Source organism: Triplophysa rosa, linkage group LG20 (genome assembly GCF_024868665.1).
Source record: "Triplophysa rosa linkage group LG20, Trosa_1v2, whole genome shotgun sequence".
Classification (NCBI taxonomy): Eukaryota; Metazoa; Chordata; class Actinopteri; order Cypriniformes; family Nemacheilidae; genus Triplophysa; species Triplophysa rosa.
The window spans coordinates 11,215,042-11,234,293 of record NC_079909.1 but is presented as its reverse complement, the minus strand read 5'-3'; the positions used below and the strand labels follow the sequence as shown (position 1 = coordinate 11,234,293).

The 19,252-nt window shown below is 38.5% G+C and overlaps 1 protein-coding gene across 1 annotated transcript in view; it reads right to left on the bottom strand.

The window, feature by feature from the left end:
• cdh4 (cadherin 4, type 1, R-cadherin (retinal)) overlaps positions 1 to 19,252 on the bottom strand; it is a 235,449-nt gene that overhangs the window by 29,907 nt on the left and 186,290 nt on the right. Inside the window, exons 7-8 of the mRNA XM_057362164.1 lie at positions 16,163 to 16,307; positions 6,434 to 6,606 (exon numbers count right to left, since the gene is read on the bottom strand). Of these exons, the coding sequence (XP_057218147.1) occupies positions 6,434 to 6,606; positions 16,163 to 16,307 (318 nt within the window). The remainder of the gene's footprint in view (positions 1 to 6,433; positions 6,607 to 16,162; positions 16,308 to 19,252) is intronic.

Here is a 19,252-nt window from a genome sequence, read left to right as displayed (position 1 = left end):
CGTGTGTGTGTGAGGAAGAGAGATGGGAACGCAGAGAGGGAAATATTAGGGTGCGTGATGCAAGATGGCAGTCTCCCCTATGTATCTGCGGGAATCTACACACGAGCATTGCCCCCTGCTGTGTACAACATGATGTTGAAATGAAAGCTCCCAAGGAATCTTAATTCAATTTTATTTATAAAGCGCTTTTCACAATTTTCATTGTAACAAAGCAGCTTTACATACGTCATAATAAAAAAATAATAAAAATAATACTAGGGGAAATATTAAAGAGAGTATATGGTCTTATTGCAAGTCTTTCTCTATGCAATGTACACTGATGTCAGTGGATTGTCAGAAACTGTAAATTATTCAATCGAAGTATATTTCATTTAGGTATATTATTATTTTAAATATTGTTATCATGACTGGGAGCCTAAAGTTACAATATACCAGAACAATTTGCAATAATACCAAAACGTGCGGAAAGATTATATTTGTTCAAATATGTTAATATGCATGTGTGTTGTTAAACGCAAGTTGTTTATATTTATGGATTAAACTAATTCAGCAGTCTCCCAGTGAGTAAGCCAGTGGCAACGGTGGCAATGTTAAAAGGGAACATATTCATTTATGCCCGACACTTTTCATACTGAATGTTTAAACAGCATTTCTTCACTTTTGCAAACCCTTAGTGAGAATCTCCGCCATCTCACCTGTACACAAGTTTCTCTTAAAGCATTTCTAAAAGCTTCCCTCGAGAGAGCAACATGTGAGACACGCTGACATTTTTTTGTTTTATTTTATAATATAGTAATAAAGTGATGAATGAAAATTCTGTCATCATTTTTACTCATTCTTTTCCAAAAATTGCATTCTCTTATCCCACATGAACAAAATACTATAGTAAACAAAAGCATTTACAACAGTAAACTTAAGTATACTATAGTATATTATAGCACTATACCAAGGTTATTTTTGTTTACTAAAATCAAAACTTTGAAAAAGTTTCTGTTTATTGAAATCAAATAAAATATTGGCCTAAATTTTTTTGGAAAAACTTAAACTAAAAGAAACATTGAAATGTTGCCCCAGAAATAAACTGAAATAAATATAAGGCACTAAAATTCTAATAATAAACAAAAACTAAAATGTTATATAGCAACATAAAAAACAAGAGCATATAATAAAATTGCAAAAAAATGTACTAAAATTAACATAAAAACAAAACATCTAAAATAAAAGCTCATTTTAAATAATAATAAAACTAAATAATGCTAAAAACAAAATGAAAGTAAATATGCACTATACTTCACTATACTATAGCATCATTACTTAATTAAGCTTCCAAAATGCTAAAGACGGTTTCAGCTGCAACAACATAAACAAAGGTTATGTGGCCCAAACTTAACTTGCAGTACAGACCTCTGCAAAAATCCATAACTGTTGAGTAGTTTTAATTTAATTTAATACACCAGGCGCATGCGTCTGATGAAACCGTCTATAGTGTCCAGAAATTTGACTTCAGTTAACTATAGTAAATTATACATAACTTTTATATAAAGGTTATATAACAGTATAACTTATACATACATTATAATATTTTTTATATAGAGTAATACATTATACTCTTTTTTCCTGTGATAGAAGTGGAGGATGATTATTACTGTCAAGTTCCAAAAAATATAAAAAGCACTATAAAACTAATCCAAACGACGTGCTATAATTCATATCTTCAGAAGCATTATGACGGGTTTATGTGTGGCAAAGACAAAAACGTAAGTCTTTATTCACTCAAACTTGCCTCTGGCATTTGGAGTGACATGAGTGTATATAAATGATGACAGAATTTCATTTTAGGGCGAATCGTTCCTTTCAGTCTCATCCAGCAACATAACCGTCATGGAATACGATGTTGAAAATCTTCCAACTGTTCCATTTGCGTTGTAGGTTTGTAAACACACAAGTGTGTCCTAGTTCTAATTGAAGAGCACAGGTGGAAGAGAGCGCAATCACAGTTTTAGATTAATGACAGGCTCACTCCGCTCCTGAGAGGACGACAGATTACCTGCCTGCAGTCGGCACTACGACCCACATTCACTCTCCTGTAGAGACCATCTCAGCCAGTCTGTTTTAGTCATTGGATTAGCAGACATGGCTCCGGGTATAGACTTATGAGAACTTGTTGGAGAGAAAATAGAAAATCTTGACATGACAACAGTGTCATCCGAAGTGGCACAAAGGGTATGGATTATTATGTGCCAAATGAAACAAGATGCCAAAGGATTTATTATAATGACTTTAGCACAAGAATGCTGTCTAAAACGGACTTGTTTTGATGACTTGTTTTACCATGGTAAAACTACAGTAATGCATGACCTGTAAAAGTAAGGCATTTCTATCTAAACCTAGAATTTGAAATCACTTATTTTGGTTTAACTCAAAGTCAGGCTTACTTTTTGTGTTTAAACGGTAGGGTCGGGTATCGTAAGAGATTTTCCGGTTCCGATTCCATTTAAATTAACTGTTATTATTTTTTAACTATTACACTATAACTATACACAGTACAGTATTTTCAAGCAGGAATAAGCTGGTTGGCCAAATAGTCCCTTGAATGCTAAGACACTTGTTCATTTCCCTAAATTAATGAAATATTAAAATGTTATAATCATGTATACAAACACTCCATAAAGCACCTATTTTCACATAATAATGCAGCCAGGAGAGGGTGTGATGCAATGAGCGCTCTCCACATTTAAACATTTAAAATGTATGAAAATAAATATTTTTCCATCACTTTTTTTCCACTCTTGAAATGACCAGTACCATAAATAATCCTCATACTTGTATAACAATAGCAGTCTATTTATTTAGCGGTCCAGTCAGTATGTATAGCCTATTAAAGTGATAGTTCACCCAAAAATGAATATTCTGTCATCATTTACTCACCCTCATGTAATTTCGTACCTGTATAAATTACTTTGTTCTGATGAACACAGAGAAAGATATTCGGATTAATGCAATTTTCAGTTCTGGAACATCATTGACCAGCATAGTAGGAAAAATTAAATGGTAGTCAAAGGTGTCCCAGAACTGTTTGTTTTCTTAAATTCTTCAAAATATCTAATTTTGTGTTCAACAATTTTTTCCCCCTATTATGGTAGTAGATGATGTCCTGGAACTGAACAAAGAAATGTATACAGGTTTGAAACAACCTGAGGGTGAGTAAATGATGACAGCATTTTCATTTTTGGGCGAACTAGCACTTTAATGACAAGATGTGTCAAATATAATGTCATTTAGTGGCGAAGGGAGCTGTTCGCTGCCGGTAAGAGTACAGTCAGACAAAACAATGTGCACAGTTGTCAAAGACCGAGTGTGCATACAGTTATGGGAAACGATGTGTTTGGCAGTTAAAGATGTGACTTGTGTGTGAAGTGCGCGTACAGTTATGGGAACCAAGGTGTTCGCATGTTAAAGATGCAACGCGGCACATCTTGGGAAACTATATGTTTAGTAAAGAGGCGGTTCTGTTCTGTAGAGATCTGTTCAGTTAGTGACATTCTTCCAAATATCTTCCTTTGTGTTTAGCAGAACAAACAAATGTGTCATGGCTCTGCTTCATTTAGTCATGATTTTCTTGGTCCTGTAGCAGAGTCACGACAAAGCCTTTGGTTATGTGTGGAGAGAAACATATTATTGTCCTTTTGACAATAATAAGCGTTCTCTCCAGTGTCTTGTCATTGGCCCCGCCCCTCTCGTTTCATGTATCGCTTTCCTTCCGTGTCTAATGTTTCCCACCTGCCCTCGCTCGTTATCCTTTGTTTGTCTTACCTATAAATGCCCTCATGTTTCTTTGTCTTGCGTTCGTGGATTGTTCTGTGTACCTGGTACTTTGTGCCTTGTATTTGTGAGTCCTGTGCATTGTCTGTATCATGTGCCTTGTTTGTATGTTTATTTAGTTACCTTACCCTGCCTTGACGTTGTGTCGTATTTTAGTTTGAGAGATTTTTTGCCCCATCGTGGGAAGTCTTTTGTTTTATGTTTGTATCTTACTTATGTTCTTGTTCTACACCCCCTCGTGGGTTTTTGTTTAGTTTAAATAAATATCTTGTTTAACCCCTTCACTGCCGCCTTCCTGCATTTGGGTTCTTCCCTCACCACCCGTGACACAAATGTATACAGGTTTGCAACAATCTGAGGGCGAGTAAATGATGACAGAATTTTCATTTTTTGGTGAACTATCTCTTTAACAATCACTTATTGCTTACAGGTTATTAATTTCATACAGTAGAAAATGAGGATCTAGAACAAACAATTCCTTCACCAAGTAATATAGTTTATTATCATAATGCTGTTTGAGTTTGCTAAACAATCTACCACTGTAATAACCTGGTGCATATACAGTATAGAAAATGGATCCACAGAGGAGTTACAGTCTTTTTATAACCATTTTCAAACGGAGTTCAACCAAGTTTTTCTATAGTTTTTTAAACATTGCGTTAGGGTTCATGCATTTGATCCCCAGGAAACACAAATACTAATGAAGTCTCTTTGAATAAAACCATCTGGCAAATGCATAAATGTTAATATATACTCAGAACTTCATAATGGTTATTTTCTTTAAAAACAGAGAAGTGCAGTCTGTCGCTACAACTTACTTGACAAAGAAAATCTTGCAATATTTAAATATGATGCTAATGAGAACGAGACCAGATTCAATGATGGGAAAAGCAAGTGATCACGTAGGACGCAGAGAAAAAGGAGAGGCTGAAAGACTTCCCCGCAGGTCCGCTTAAGCATTCTGGGATAAATTGAATGGACCTCTGAATGACCCTCCTCATTAGTGGAGCAGAGGGAGGTTAAGGACGTGCGTGCCTGTGTTTGTGAGAAAGTGAGGGAGCAAGAAAAACGAATAGATACAGAGATAGAGGAGGGGGGATTATTGGAGAGGTTAAAGATGAGGACACGTCTGGTGGGAAGGGTCAGGCTCTAAGACTCAGATGAGTTATGGGTAAGCTGTTCCCATGACCCACCGAGTTCATTTGTGTGGGGATCTGAGGGCATGCATGTACTGAAAATGAAGTCAACCGCATTGTAAATTAGCCGGTAGAGACCACAGTGATCAGATGATTGAATTCTACGCTAGGCGGGGCTGATAATACCTATAACAAAACTCATGAGGATACAAACGTCTCTATTGTGCAATAGGGCATAGGGATGAAACACGAGCTGAATCCACATTTGTATGAGTTGACAAAGTGGATAAAAGTGTCTGCCAAATGCATAAAAGAACTATTGCAAACCTCTTTTTCAATAACACATAAGTGTGTCTAATATTGCCTAAAAAGCTGACTGTATATGCTGTACATCTCCATTGTTCTGATATGTTCCCCTTGTTTCACAACCACTGGACATGTGGTATGTCATCCAGTATTTCTGACTTTTTTTTTTAGCAAAAAATACTTAAGAAAAATTAAGAAAATACTAGATTTTTAATGTACTTAGGTATTAAAGTGATAGTTCACCCAACAATAAAAATTCTGTCATCATTTACTCACCCTCTTGTTATTTCAAATCTGTATGACTGCAGAACACAAAAGAAGATATTTTGAAGAATGTTGTTAACTAGCACCCATTCACTTGCACTGGTTTTGTGTCCGTATAATAGAAGTGAATGGGTGCCGGCACCGTGCACCAACTTCAAAATATCTTCTTTTGTGTTCTGTGAAAGAAAAAGTCATACAGGTTTAAAATGACAAGAGGGTGAATAAATGATGACAATATTTTCATTTTAGGGAGAATTTTAATTTTTCCAAAGTAAAAACACCTTGATAAAGTACAAATACTTCAAAGTGTACTTGAGAGTAAAAAATACTTAAGTACTAGTGTCCACCTCTGCATCCATCCAGACACACTATAGTCAATGTGCATTGCTTTGTCAATGTGACATTAACCCTAATCTGGCATGCTACATACTGTATGCAAATTAATAATCAACAATGATTTTCTCAATCAACAGCCATAACAGCTGTGGCTGTTGTCGTGTGTTGCGTTTCGGGAGGGGCAGACGTGGGCAGATAGCTGCTCTTCAACTTGAAAAGGTTACAGACAGCTCAAAGGACAGGCTGATCATTAAGTTGATTCCAAAAACACTGTTTGTTATAGTTCAAGAGAGTCTCCTCTGAACGCCATCCACGAGAGACGGAGGGAAGTATTCTCAAACACATCATAGCTGTGGACTAATTACGCCAGAAGCCCGGGGAGAAACAAAGCCAGGCGTTCTTTATGAAAGCAAGGTGTAAACACACACACAAACATGCAAATCTATTAATAGATGAGCACTCCAAACAAATTAAGCAGATCTCTGAAAGAACGGAAATATCATCGTGTCTGCTGAGGGTTTCCGTAAACAAATTTTGTATGTACATCAAGAGGAAGTGACATCACTGACCTCACGGTCAATGCCTGCTGCGATGGTGCTGATTTCTCCGGTGGCTCCGTTGATGGTGAACATATTGGGAATGGGGATGTGCGGCGTCTGGCTGAGGATGCGGTAGTGCACGAGCCCATTTGCCGTGGTGCTGTCGTCGGCGTCAAAGGCCGTTACTTGCATTACAGAAGTGCCTACAGAGGAAGAAGGGAAAACAAGCGTAAATCAAAACGCTCATGCATGCATAATCGCGCTGGAGTTGCACAACAGCTGTGCTTGTTTGTCTGGGGTTCCAAGAACCAACGCACACACAAAGCGGAGCTATTTAATCAGCGATCCAAACTTTGTCTGCTGCTCGCTTTGCCTGAGCGATGTCCAAACATCACATCTAATCCCACGGTTTCTCACACCTGAGTTTTATCTTCTCCGCTTGCTTATCCCCGATTCTGCTTTCCTTACAGAATCTTTTCAGTAATGAGGTGCCGTCTGCATTTCTCCTTCGTCAACTCCATCAGTTTTATTATGCCATTGCTTTGCTATAGCTGCGCCAGCTTTAAAAGTCCCCACTCTCACCTTTATTTGTTCTAAATCACCAGAACCTTAAAATCTGCTGCTGACTCTGAAGTCCTAAGCAATATACTGTACAGTGTATGACATTCCCCAATGTTAAACCCTTTGAGTTACCATAAAAATAAAAAAAGAACTAGACAACCACAATTATGACTAAAGCTTATGATTCTTGCTTTAATAAAAAACTTTTAATAAACCAAACAAAACTGGTTCTCTGGACAGAACCATCTCAACAAGATTCCATCACAGACTAGAGGGAAGCCCCCCAAAAAGGGGGAAAAAAACAAAGCACATTAACTATTTATTTGAGCAAGCAAACTCACTTCACACAAAATGTGTGCATTGAATCAAAAACTGGCGCATATATGAACTGGAATGAACTTCAAACAACGCGCCAATAATGTTTTGAATTGAAGGTGCCAGAACCAATTTAACCTCTGGTCATGTGAATAAAAACAACAATTTCAGCCAGAACATTTTGAGTGTGAAGTGTATGTGTGCGTGTGAGGCGTCAGGTGGCAGACGATGAGCCGTATGGCCTTTAGTCCCCAAAATGTGTTTATCGATTTCTGAGAGCCTGTTTCACACCACCTTAAATGTGAGTGAGCAATTAGGGGCCTCCAAACAGAGAAACTGAGGATAAACCTCTTTGCAAAGCGGGCAAAATGTCACCCTGTCATTCTGTGTTAATGTCATTCTGTTGCTCATGCGTTTCCGTCACTTCTGTCATTTAATATTAATTGTGGGCGAGAACGCCGGCGTGGCAGGGCGTGTTCGCGGGTATCTCCGGCCAGAGGTGGGTAGTAACGGGCTACATTTACTTCGTTACATTTACTTGAGTTACATTTTGTAAAATATGTACTTTTTATGTAAAATTAAAAGTGTGTACTTTTACTCTTACTTGGGTAAATTTCTAATAGAAAATCTGTACTTTTACTTTGTTACATTGCATGACGTTCCTTCGTTCCTTCATTTTAAAATATGCTTTTTAAAACGCGTTGTTTATTTCAAGGTTGTCGTCTCTTTTTACGGGCATTCCCGAGTGATCGATTCTTTTGATTCGATTCTTTTGAAAGCATTAATTGAACAATGGGCAAAACCAATTGAATAGGCTAATGAATCAGTTCAAATGATTTGTTCAGTTCGCAGCACGATCTGAATCATCTGAAGCAAGATTACTCACTCCTCGTAGCGCGAAACTTAAGAACACGCAGAACACAAAGAGCGTTGGATGAAGTGGATATTAATCTATATCTATACAATCAAAACTGCAAATGTGTCATATTGTTTGCCAGCAATGATAAATGCCAGCCATATGCGCGCACCCGCGCAACCTGTTCGTCAGACACCGCAACATGCGCGTTACCTGTCAGACACCGCAACATGCGCGTTACCTGTCAGACACAGAGACGTGGGCTTGCAGAAATATACATTTGAAGAACAGAAGGAAGAAAACTTGTTGATGGGCGTGTGGTTCACTGTTTACTGTTTGTTTACAAGTAAGAGCGTTTCACAACACACACGTGACACAACACGAGAAAACAGAGCTTTGTTCAAAAATGTGTATTTCATTTAAGAGAGCACTGCAGATGTTCTAGATCATCTTAGGAAATGCTCTGAGTTTAGTTCATGCTTTAGTTTGACATGGTCTATTATTCTAAATAAGTTGTGTAAACTACATTGACATCAGGACTAGATGAAATTTACAGAAATGCTTGTCTCTTCTGTGTTTGTCTATTCTTTAGTCTCTTTAGTATATTGCAAAGATATCTGCTTATGATAATTAAAAATATTGATTAAATGTAATATTAAAATAATGGCGTTAATATTAATTTAATGTAGTTGTCATGGCTCTGCTTCCTTAGTCATGTTTTTCTTGGTCCTGTAGCAGAGCCATGACAAAGTCTTTGGTTATGTGTGGAGAGAAACATATTATTGTCCGTTTGACAATAATATACGTTCTCTCCAGTGTCTTGTCATTGACCCCATTCCTCTCGTTTCCTCGTTATCTTTCCCTGAGTGTTTAATGTCCCACACCTGCCCCATGTCGTTAGCCCTCGTTTGTCTTCCCTATATATACCCTCTTGTTTCTTTGTCCTGTGCTCTTGTATTGCGTGTGTATGTACGTACCACGTTGTGTCTGTGGATGTACCACGTTGTGTCTGTGGATGTACCACGTTGTGTCTGTGGATGTACCACGTTGTGTCTGTGGATGTACCGTGTCGTGTGCCTTTGACCTTGTGTGTTACGGTACCTGTTGTGGATTACCTGTAGTGGATACCCTTGTCTTGTCTTGTCTTGCATTGCTTTTCATTTAGACGTTGCGTCGTTAGTTTGTTTGGTTATTTTTTGCTCACCTGTGAGAAGTGTTTTGTTTTAATTTATGTTTTGTATTCGTATCCGTTTTTTCCCCATCGTGGGTTTTTGTTTCGTTTTCATGTTTAAATAAATATCCTTTTTGTTAAACCCTTCACTGCCTGCCTACGCTTGGGTTCTTCTCCTGCCACAGTTCGTGACAGTAGTAGGCCTATATAATCAGATACAAAGTAACGAAGTAACTAGCTACTTGAGTACTACTTTTTTCATTGCATACTTTTTTAATTTTACTCAAGTAATTTTTAAAATGGTTGCTTGTACTTTTACTTGAATAAAGATTTTGGCTACTCTACCCACCTCTGTCTCCAGCACCACTGTGATTGTATGGAGATAGTGTCATCATTTCTGTGACAACACACCTATGAGGGGATAAATTTGGCTGAGGGTTCTATTTCAAAGTTCATTACGTTTCAAAGCCGAATCTGTCACTGCACCCCACGAGAACGGGGAAAAGGAAGAAACGAATGAAGGGAGAAAAAAACAATGAAGCCCCTTTCTGATGGGGCTACATCAAATTTTGAACAACCAGGGATTGAGACAGAGAGCGCGAGCAAATGGACAGGAAAAAAAGGACAAGAGAGTTGCATGTCAACTCTGTCGTTTTCAATTTTCAATGAGTGCCATTCTGTAACGGGATTAAATGCTCTTTATGTGTAAAAGTGAGAGAGATGACCGCGCAGGAAACGGTTAACCCCTGGGCCCTTTCAATTGCTTTTTAATTTGAAAACTAATTCAATGCTGTAATTGCTTTTCGACTTAAACCACTGAAGCTCAAAATTCCTCCTTTCACTAGACGCACGCTGGTTGGAAGACTCTCTCTTTCACAGGTATATAAGAAATTGGGGAGTCATTAGATTTAACAAGTTTAACATAACCAGTCTGGGATTGGAAACCCACCCTTGCAGCGCCGGCGTTGTAAAAGCTTCTGGAATTACAAAAATAGTTTTTGCTCCATTTTAAGGTTGTCGGATGCAATCAATCCTTTCTAATGCATGTGATGGCATACAAGACAACACAGCCCAAGGTGATTCTGTTATAATTGAAACTAAACCCCCCAAAAAGCATTATCGTAAACAAAAACAAAACGCTAAGCTAAAACTATAAATAGACATCTAGTGTTCGGTTCAATATATTGATATTTTGATATTTTGTATTAATTAAATGAATGAAAATGTTCTATACCATGTACCACGGTTTGGTAATTCAGCTCCAGAACATGTTCTCAATTATAAATGCCCTGGAGATGACAAAAAATTGTTCTAGCTACATGTTACACTAGGAAAACTAATAGCTTTTTTAATGTTAAACGTCCAGTGTGTAATTTTTTAAGAAGATCTATTGACATAAATGCAATATATTATACATAACTATGTCTTCAGAGGTGTATAAAGATCTTACATAATGAAGCGTTATGTTTTTATTACCTTAGAATGAGCTGTTTCTATCTACATACATCCGCGGGTCCCCTTGCATGGAATTCACAATGTTGTTTCTCTAGTAGCCCCAAACAGACAAACTACTCTACAGAGCACGTAAATATGTACATCTTAGTCCTTTGTCAATTCACAACCTCACCACTAGATGCCGCTTAATTTCATACACTGGACCTTTAACACGTTCAATGCCATTTACTGTTCATTTGACAAAAAATGGTATTGTTTTAGGTATAGTGCCATTTTAGTATACGTGGTAAAAATTATTTTAAAAAATAAAATGAAATTAAAACCAAAACTTGAAAATGATCAAAACTATAACAAACCCAAAACACAGCTGCCTATAAGCCATCGGCCCCCTGTTTGCTCACACAGATTTCTCAGCTACACCCCAACATGCTTGCACAGGGCTTTCAAAAGCAAATCTGTTTTCGTAGCCATATGGAGTCCTTTGAGGGCCATGAAGAGGCAAATGACTTTTCCTGCAAAACGAGCCCGAGGCAGACACCTACTTTAAGACCATTAAACTGATTGAAACATTCCTCTCTCCTCTCGCTGCTTAGTTTTCTCCTCTCCCGTGCACGGACGTCAGGGCCTAATTAACCCTCATGCCCGGGCGTCTGAGACTGAACGTCGAGTTTCGTCCTATCAGCCACTGATAGCAAAGTCCTTACCGGACATGCCGGCTAAGAGTGTGAATAAGAAATTTTCAAGGCTCGACTTGCTGCGGCTTGTTTTTCTCTGCCACAGACTGAGAAAATGTCTTATTTAATTATTTATTTAATGCAGACGAACAGAAAGCACAGCCAAGTTAGCTGGTTACAGTTGTTTCGGAGGCCAGTAAAATCTAAAACAACAGACAAAATGGTTTAAAGATGAGCATGCGTATGAAAAAACAATTGTCTAGAATGTCATTCTGTCATAGCCTTAAAGGGACAGTTCACCCCCCCCAAAAAAAATCTGTCATCATTTACTCGCATATCAGAAAAATGAGAAAATGCTGGATTCACATTAAACTATATTCAATTTGATCCAATTCTGAAACACAGCCGAATTAGATTAAACTTAAATTGGATCAGTCTTCTAAATACACTGTAATTGGGTGATTACTTGTGTTTGGGCAACAAGGAACACAATTACTTTGTTTGTCTACACCTCCGAGTAGGTATTCTGCTGGCAACAAAATCAGTAATGTATCATTTAAACCTGGATTTCTCTACTGAATTGATCTGATAAGTTCACATACATCTGCGGCTGGTGATAAGGACACCTCCCCGCATGCTCCTCTTTGAACGCGGCCCGTGGTGCAGCGGCTGATAAAAAAATCCCCTGTTATACTTCAGAGACACTCTGATTCGAGCATCTGTTTGGTTTAAGCTTCCATTGGCGAGTTAAACAGGTAAACATGTTCCTTCAACGTTTACTTTTAAAATATACAAAACATCTGCTGTGATAAAATCCTTGTGATCGCTGAAGATCACCGGGCAAATTATTGGCACTGCCATTTTTCAAGGCAATGAGATTAAACGCAGTCTCACGAGGTCCGCCTCGAGAGTGGAGTTGAGCTTGAATTCTGGGGAAGCAATGTTTTTAATTCACATAAAACATCAAGGATGTCAGCACGGACAGCGGTAATGGCACAGTCTGTAATGCCTCCGTTTTCCATGGATAATTTAGAGTGCTTGTTTGGCGCAGAGCAGATCCACGCTCTACTGAAGGGAAACACAAAATATTGTGCTCCTCTTTTTTCTCTTTGTTTATGAATTCCCGCGAGAACAAAGTTTCATCGAGGAGAGCTCAACAAAATAAAGACTAAAGTTTTTTCCTTAGAGGCGAGATGTTCGGGCAGTATTGTTACAGATGTTGGACAGACTATGCTTTTGGAGCTCATGGAGTCAACTCTGACTTCAACTTTGGGACACAACATGAGCAGTTGAAAGAGCATAAAGGAGCATTCACAACAAGCATATTCATATGGGGACCTCAAGGTTAAATACTAAACTATTGTAATGATGATATCTTAATCATCAAGGAACAGAACTAGTTTGGGGTTGACACCCTTTTCCACCAAAAAAAGCAAAACAAGCTTCAAACCAAAATAAGGGCTATTTTAGGACATGTCAGCATACTGTCAACATAAGGGGCAATATGGGATATGTGTTTGTATTGTGGGTTAGGTAACATTGTTAATAGGGACAGTGATGTTAATTTGGGCTCCAATTTTTTTACTGATGCATTCTTTTCTTTGCAGATCATATTTCTGTTCATTTTCATTTTTCTGTTCATTGTTTGTGTTCTGCTATTTAACAAATTTTGTGTTTATTTTGTATGGAATTTCTTTATCTAGTATGTTTCTATATACTTGGGAATAAATTGATCCACTTTTTAGTTTATAAAAGTATAGGGGAGCGCGGGGCACAAAGTAATGCGGGGTTAATTGTAACAAGGATGTTTTCTATAGTTACACAGGGAACACTAAATTGTCCCTACCAATAATTTCGACCAAACAATTAATCTCTATGTATATATAACCACTTATGTCCATCTGGCTCAAACTGAGCAAAAGGTGCGCAGAGCCGTTTCTCCGCGGTTATGATTGGTTGAATGGTAAGGTTGAATCTGATTGGCTAAACAGGATGCGCACAATCCAGGTCCTCATTGACAAGTTTACACACATCAGTAAACGTGAGCACATTACTACGAGTCGCTGTTAGCTGTGACGGATTTTTTGAGCCCGAGGACGAACGATTTGATACGTGAAACTAACCACTGAGGAGTTCAGGAAACGTCATTTAACTGTAGATTATTAAGACAGCGCTGGATCATTTCAAATCCGTTCACAACAAGAACGAATGACACGCAAATGCTCTTGTTAAGTTTTATTTGACGTTATATTTACATTGTTGTGTGAACATGAGGAAAAGTGTCCTTCATACACAATAAAATCCTCGTAAGAATGTAATAACACAAGACCTTTCATTTTGCTTTAAAGGTGCCGTGAACTGGCCTTGTTCATTGTTTTATACTGTTATATGAGGTCTACTTATGACGTTCGCGTGGTTTTTACATTCAAAAACATCAAAATCAATAAGTAATAAGCTATTTTCTACTTGGGTTTTGAGGCCGGCTCGACAAATGCTCAATGGGCATGCCGTATTGAAGACTTGGAAGTAAACGCCCACTGCTATTATTGGATAGCAGTTTGCGTAGTAAACTTTGTTGGAGCCTTCTGTGAATTTGGTTAGACACGTAACAATAGGTTACACATTAGCTCTATTCGCATGGGATTAGTATTATCTGGGGACCTCTTGTGATTTAGAAATGACCTCCCCACATCTGTATTTCATGTGGTGCATTCGCACGGGATAAGTGAAGCCTGTGATTTTACTCAAATTTACTGACTTACTTCCCAGATGTGATGGCAAGGCTTTGCGTATAGTTTGTATAGCCTATTGTTGTATGGTGTTTAATGATATATGACCGGACCTGTCAGCATTTGAGACCCGTGATCGCGAACCAGACAGAAGATCACCGTGATCACCGCGGGTCTCAAATGTTATGAGAGTTTCTATGATAAATAAACAAACGGGAGACTCCCGGACAAAACGACAGTGTTGACAGTGTATGGATATGACCCAGCACCCGAAGTAATATCAAAACACTTCAAAACACCCTCCATTATTCGCAAATGGTGGATAAAACCTTGAAAAATGATATATGAGCCCGCCAAATCACTGAGATGCCGATTCGCACGAGACTAATAGTATCACAGGACCTCGGTGTTCGTAGAAATATGGTAGGTAATTTGTGGGGGAATTTTTACTTTACAAATTACACACATGGCCGATTTCAAATGACTAGAGGTCCCCAGGTAATACTAATCCCATGCGAATAGGGCTATCACGGGCATATCAAGCGACCTCTAACAAAGCAATAGTGACGCATAGTACAAAAATGTTTTATTCACACAAGATTGCTGTGCCATTCCTATCGGATCCAATATTGACGGCACAGCACTGCTTTTTAATTTTAGTCTCTCCGCAAATCCAGCATCGACCTGTGCCTTGTTCACAAAGGAATCCACGGTGAAATGAATTGAACAAACGCACAATTTTTTACCCACGTGAGCTGGAACGTCTTTAAAAATAAATTTCAACAACGCACTACTAATGTCGGACTGTGTGCTTCCACAGCCAGGCACTGACTGCACAATATTTTGCGATCTTTACCGGCATGTTTATTGCTTGCGCGCTCTATCTGGTTCCGCACAACTCGTGTTACTTTAGTACTGTCATGCGCGAACCAGTAGGCGGGGCTAGAGAAGTAGTCATTGATATTCTTCTGTGGAGAATCTATGATGTCATAGATAGGTGCATTCCAGGATCTGCCGTTCACTGGGCCTGGTGTCAATAACAGTTGTAATTTCAGTAACAAGGGCGTTTTCATTTCTGACACTTACAGGATGTTCGCTTGAATACGATTCCCTCTTATATAACAAAAGCTCATGTTAAAATGTATGTCTTAATTCATGACTCCTTTAATGTGTAACACTGTAAACAATTAAATATATACTTTTTGACAAGCACAATTTCTGTTGGTTCAAATGAATTCAGATTACAGTCTCTCTATTTAGCACCAATCAATAACAAAGCTTCTCTGTATACTCTGCTTCTTTTTAAATAAGCAGAACCAAATCTGCTGTTATCAAGTAACTTATTTGTCAGTATCAGTAATACAGTTATAATTGCATTGCAGGCTGATTTAAGGTGTGCCCCTTTTTTGGTTGCGCTCCTTAAATTTTCAGTCAGGGGTCCAGTGCTCCTAGTAAAAAAAGTTAGTCTGGAGCCCTGCCCTTGAGTAAAATATTTTTTGTAAAGTGCTGGATATGTATTTTTTTTAACCGATCAGTAAACGCTTCACCACAACATTAATGAAAGTGAAGCAATTCCATAGCCAACCTTTCAGAATAGATCTCTGTGCTAAACTCTTTGCTTCACATCACACAAGAGAGCAGTTGACCTGGAAACGGCTCCTGCAGCCTCATTACACTGCAGAGCTACGGCAGCTCTGTCAGGACAATCAGTGCACATCTTGTTTTCTGTCTGCTGTGCATGCAAATACATAATCAACATTTCAGCATGTGATACAGTCCTGTTTCCTGTGATTGTAATCCTGTATATAGATTTAGTCTGCTTCTGTGAAGCATTACAATGTATGATGCTGCTTCATCACCACTATTGTCAAGTCAGCATCACTGTCTGTCACTGTGACATGATCATCATAAATTATTATTCCTGCACTATGGTATAATTTTATTCATAATGACATTAAATAATATAACACATTTACAGAACTTCATAAAAATACTTACCAGGCTTGGACCCTTCCGCGACCGATCCGTTGTACACCTGGTTTTTGAACTCGGGTCTGTTGTCATTCATGTCGATGACATAAATGTATAGATCAATAGGAGGCTCCATTTGGTTCCCATTAATATCTACTGCATGGGCTCTGAGCTGTGGATGAGAAAAGTTTCATTACTATGACATACCAATAACACATTATTCAATAATAAATAAATCCACATGGTACAGAAATTCACTTATCATGTCTGGTTAAGCAGCTTCTGTGGATATTAGATAATCTTTAAGACAGTCTCAGGCAATAAAGAGCTCACACGTGCCCAAAGGGAGGCACAGAACGAAAAACGCATTCATATTTCATACATGTTAGATGTGGGATCTAGTGGGACAGCGTTGCCTGGTTCCTATCTAAAATCCATGAGTTACTATTCTAAGAAGACTTCCAGAGGAAGCTAAGGTGCGTTGGAGTTTTATTAATTTTACAAAAATGCCCGTTTGGGTTAGATTGTAGAAAAGCTGCGCGAGGTAAGATAAAGCTTTCTTTAATTCAGATAAACAATCCCTTAACATATAATTGTCCTTTTTAAAGATAGAACATTGCCAGAGGAGACTGCAGGAAAGAGGGAATCAAGAAACAACTACAGCAAGAGATAAAGGGAAAGAGAAACAGATAAAGAAAAGGAAAGAGAGAGAGAGAGGTCAGATAGAGGGGAGAGAGGTTTAAGGATGGATTACCTCCAAATTCTTTTCTTCGATTTTATATACTACAAAATTACATGTGCAAGCGCTAAATAAAACTATTAGCCAAAAATCCTGCCTCAGTAATAAGAGGGATAATCCTCTACACCAGGGCCGGCCCAGCCTCTGTTGGTGCCCTAGGCAAGATTTTATATTGTGCCCCTACTATACAAAATAAAAAAAACCAAGTCTGCCTCAGACTGACAATATCTGGAGGACTGTGCTTATATTCAATCATATTTAGATAAAACAATATATTTCCTTATACAGGCACTACAGTATCTGTATTGACTATTAAATGCTATCTTTTGCAACAACAATCTAATCACACAATTAAGCTTTCATCTAATACTCCCCAAGACGACTTGTTTTTGTTGTGCGTGGCAAAACTAACTGTCAAGCAAACAAATAAATAAAGACACAACAGGAAAATCTGTTTTCTCAGCTGCTGTGCTTCGCATTCTACATGGGTTGGTGAGGCAGCTAGGAAGTGTGTGTGTGTGTGTGTGTGTGTGTGTGTGTGTGTGTGTGTGTGTGTGTGTGTGTGTGTGTGTGTGTGTGTGTTTGTTTGCGTGCGTTTAGATATGCTCAACATTGTCTGTTGTTAGTGCCCAAGACACTGCATCTTTGATCTGTCGACCCACAAGAGCGTGCGGACTGCAAATGTGCGGCTTAATGGCATTATTAACATGCCAGCTGACAGGACGAATACTCTAGTAAGACACAGAGTGACAGAGAGAGATCGGTAAAGAAACCGAGTCCTCCCATAGTGCTTTATCATTTTATTTTCTTCTCTTTCCACCGTGTCAAAGCTATCAGCCCTTCAATTTTGCAATACACTCCAGCGCTTCGAGACACACTCGGGCAGTGAAGAAAAACTACAGGAAACTCACAAATGAGAGCAAACTATAGACTACAGAAAGAGCTAGAGGCAGAAAGCCATGACTGCAGCACACAATTACAATAACCTTTGTTATCTTTGTCTGTTACACAGATGTCTGAGGTTCGAGTCAAGGAACAATTGCTTATATTTTCTTATCATATCATATCATATCATATCATATCATATCATATCATATCATATATCATGGTTTATCCATGATGCTTTTGTAATAAGAATGTAAAACTCACACACATTTAAAGTAGTCACTCTTGTTAAAGGAGCAATCTGGAGATTTTAGCGGCATCTAGCGGTGAGGTTGTGAATTGCAACCAATGGCTCAATCCACCCCATCCCCCTCTCTTTTGAAGCACTATGGTGGTTGACACCGAACTGAGACGTTGTTACGTTTTCGCTTATTTTCCAAAGGAGGTAACATATTTACGAAACGCGCTCTGTAGAGCAGTTTGTCCGTTTAGAGCTACTGTAGAAACAACATGGTGAATTCCATGTAAGGGGACCCGCTGTGTATGTAGATAGAAATAGCTCATTCTAAGGTAATAGAAACATAACGCTTCATAATGTAAGGTCTTTATACACCTCTTAAGACATACTTTCTTTCTTCTGCAGAACACAAAAGAAGATAACCAACGTTTGAAGAACGTTTTCTCCAACATTTCAACAAATGTTTATAACCAAACAACATAGTCCCCAATTGACTTTCATTGTATGGACACAAAACCACCGAGACATTTCTCAAAATATCTATATTTGTGTTGCACAGAAGAAAGAGTCATGTGCAAGTTTTAAATGACAAGCTCCACCAGCGAGTAAATAAACATTCAATTCTATCTCAAATTGAATCATTCACCTTCAACATTTAGCCGCACTTTAAAATCGATGCTCTGAAAAGCCACAATTATTCATCTGGAAGTCTGAGAAACTGGAATATTGAGATCTGAAAGTGTAAAATGTAAGCAGATGTCAGATCTGAGGATCTCAGTCACACGTATAATCATACTTTGGTGAGTAACGGAGGGCCCGGCGAGGTACCCGAGGGGCCACTTAACCTTAACAGCGTTCATATGCCTATTGGTCTGACTCACTTACTGCAGGCGCAGGCTTCTGACTGCAAATAAACCCATACACGCACAGAATCGCACACATTTATACACACACACAAACGCTAGCTTAACCATCGTGGGTGCTGCTGACTTATTCAGATATGCGGGCGCTCACACACACCCCTGGTGAGGATGAGACAAGCTTAGCTGTAATTTAGACTGATAGGTAGACGCAAAGTGCCACATCATCTACTGCTCAATGAACCGGAGAGTTAAGAGAAAAGAAAGCGAGAGAGCGAGGGTAGAAGCCACAGATGGAGAAGACCTCATTTTATAGCCGTTCTAAATATACACCAAGGGCTGAGGTAGATAAAAAGGCACTTATAATTGTAAGGAACAACCATGAGAATCAAAAG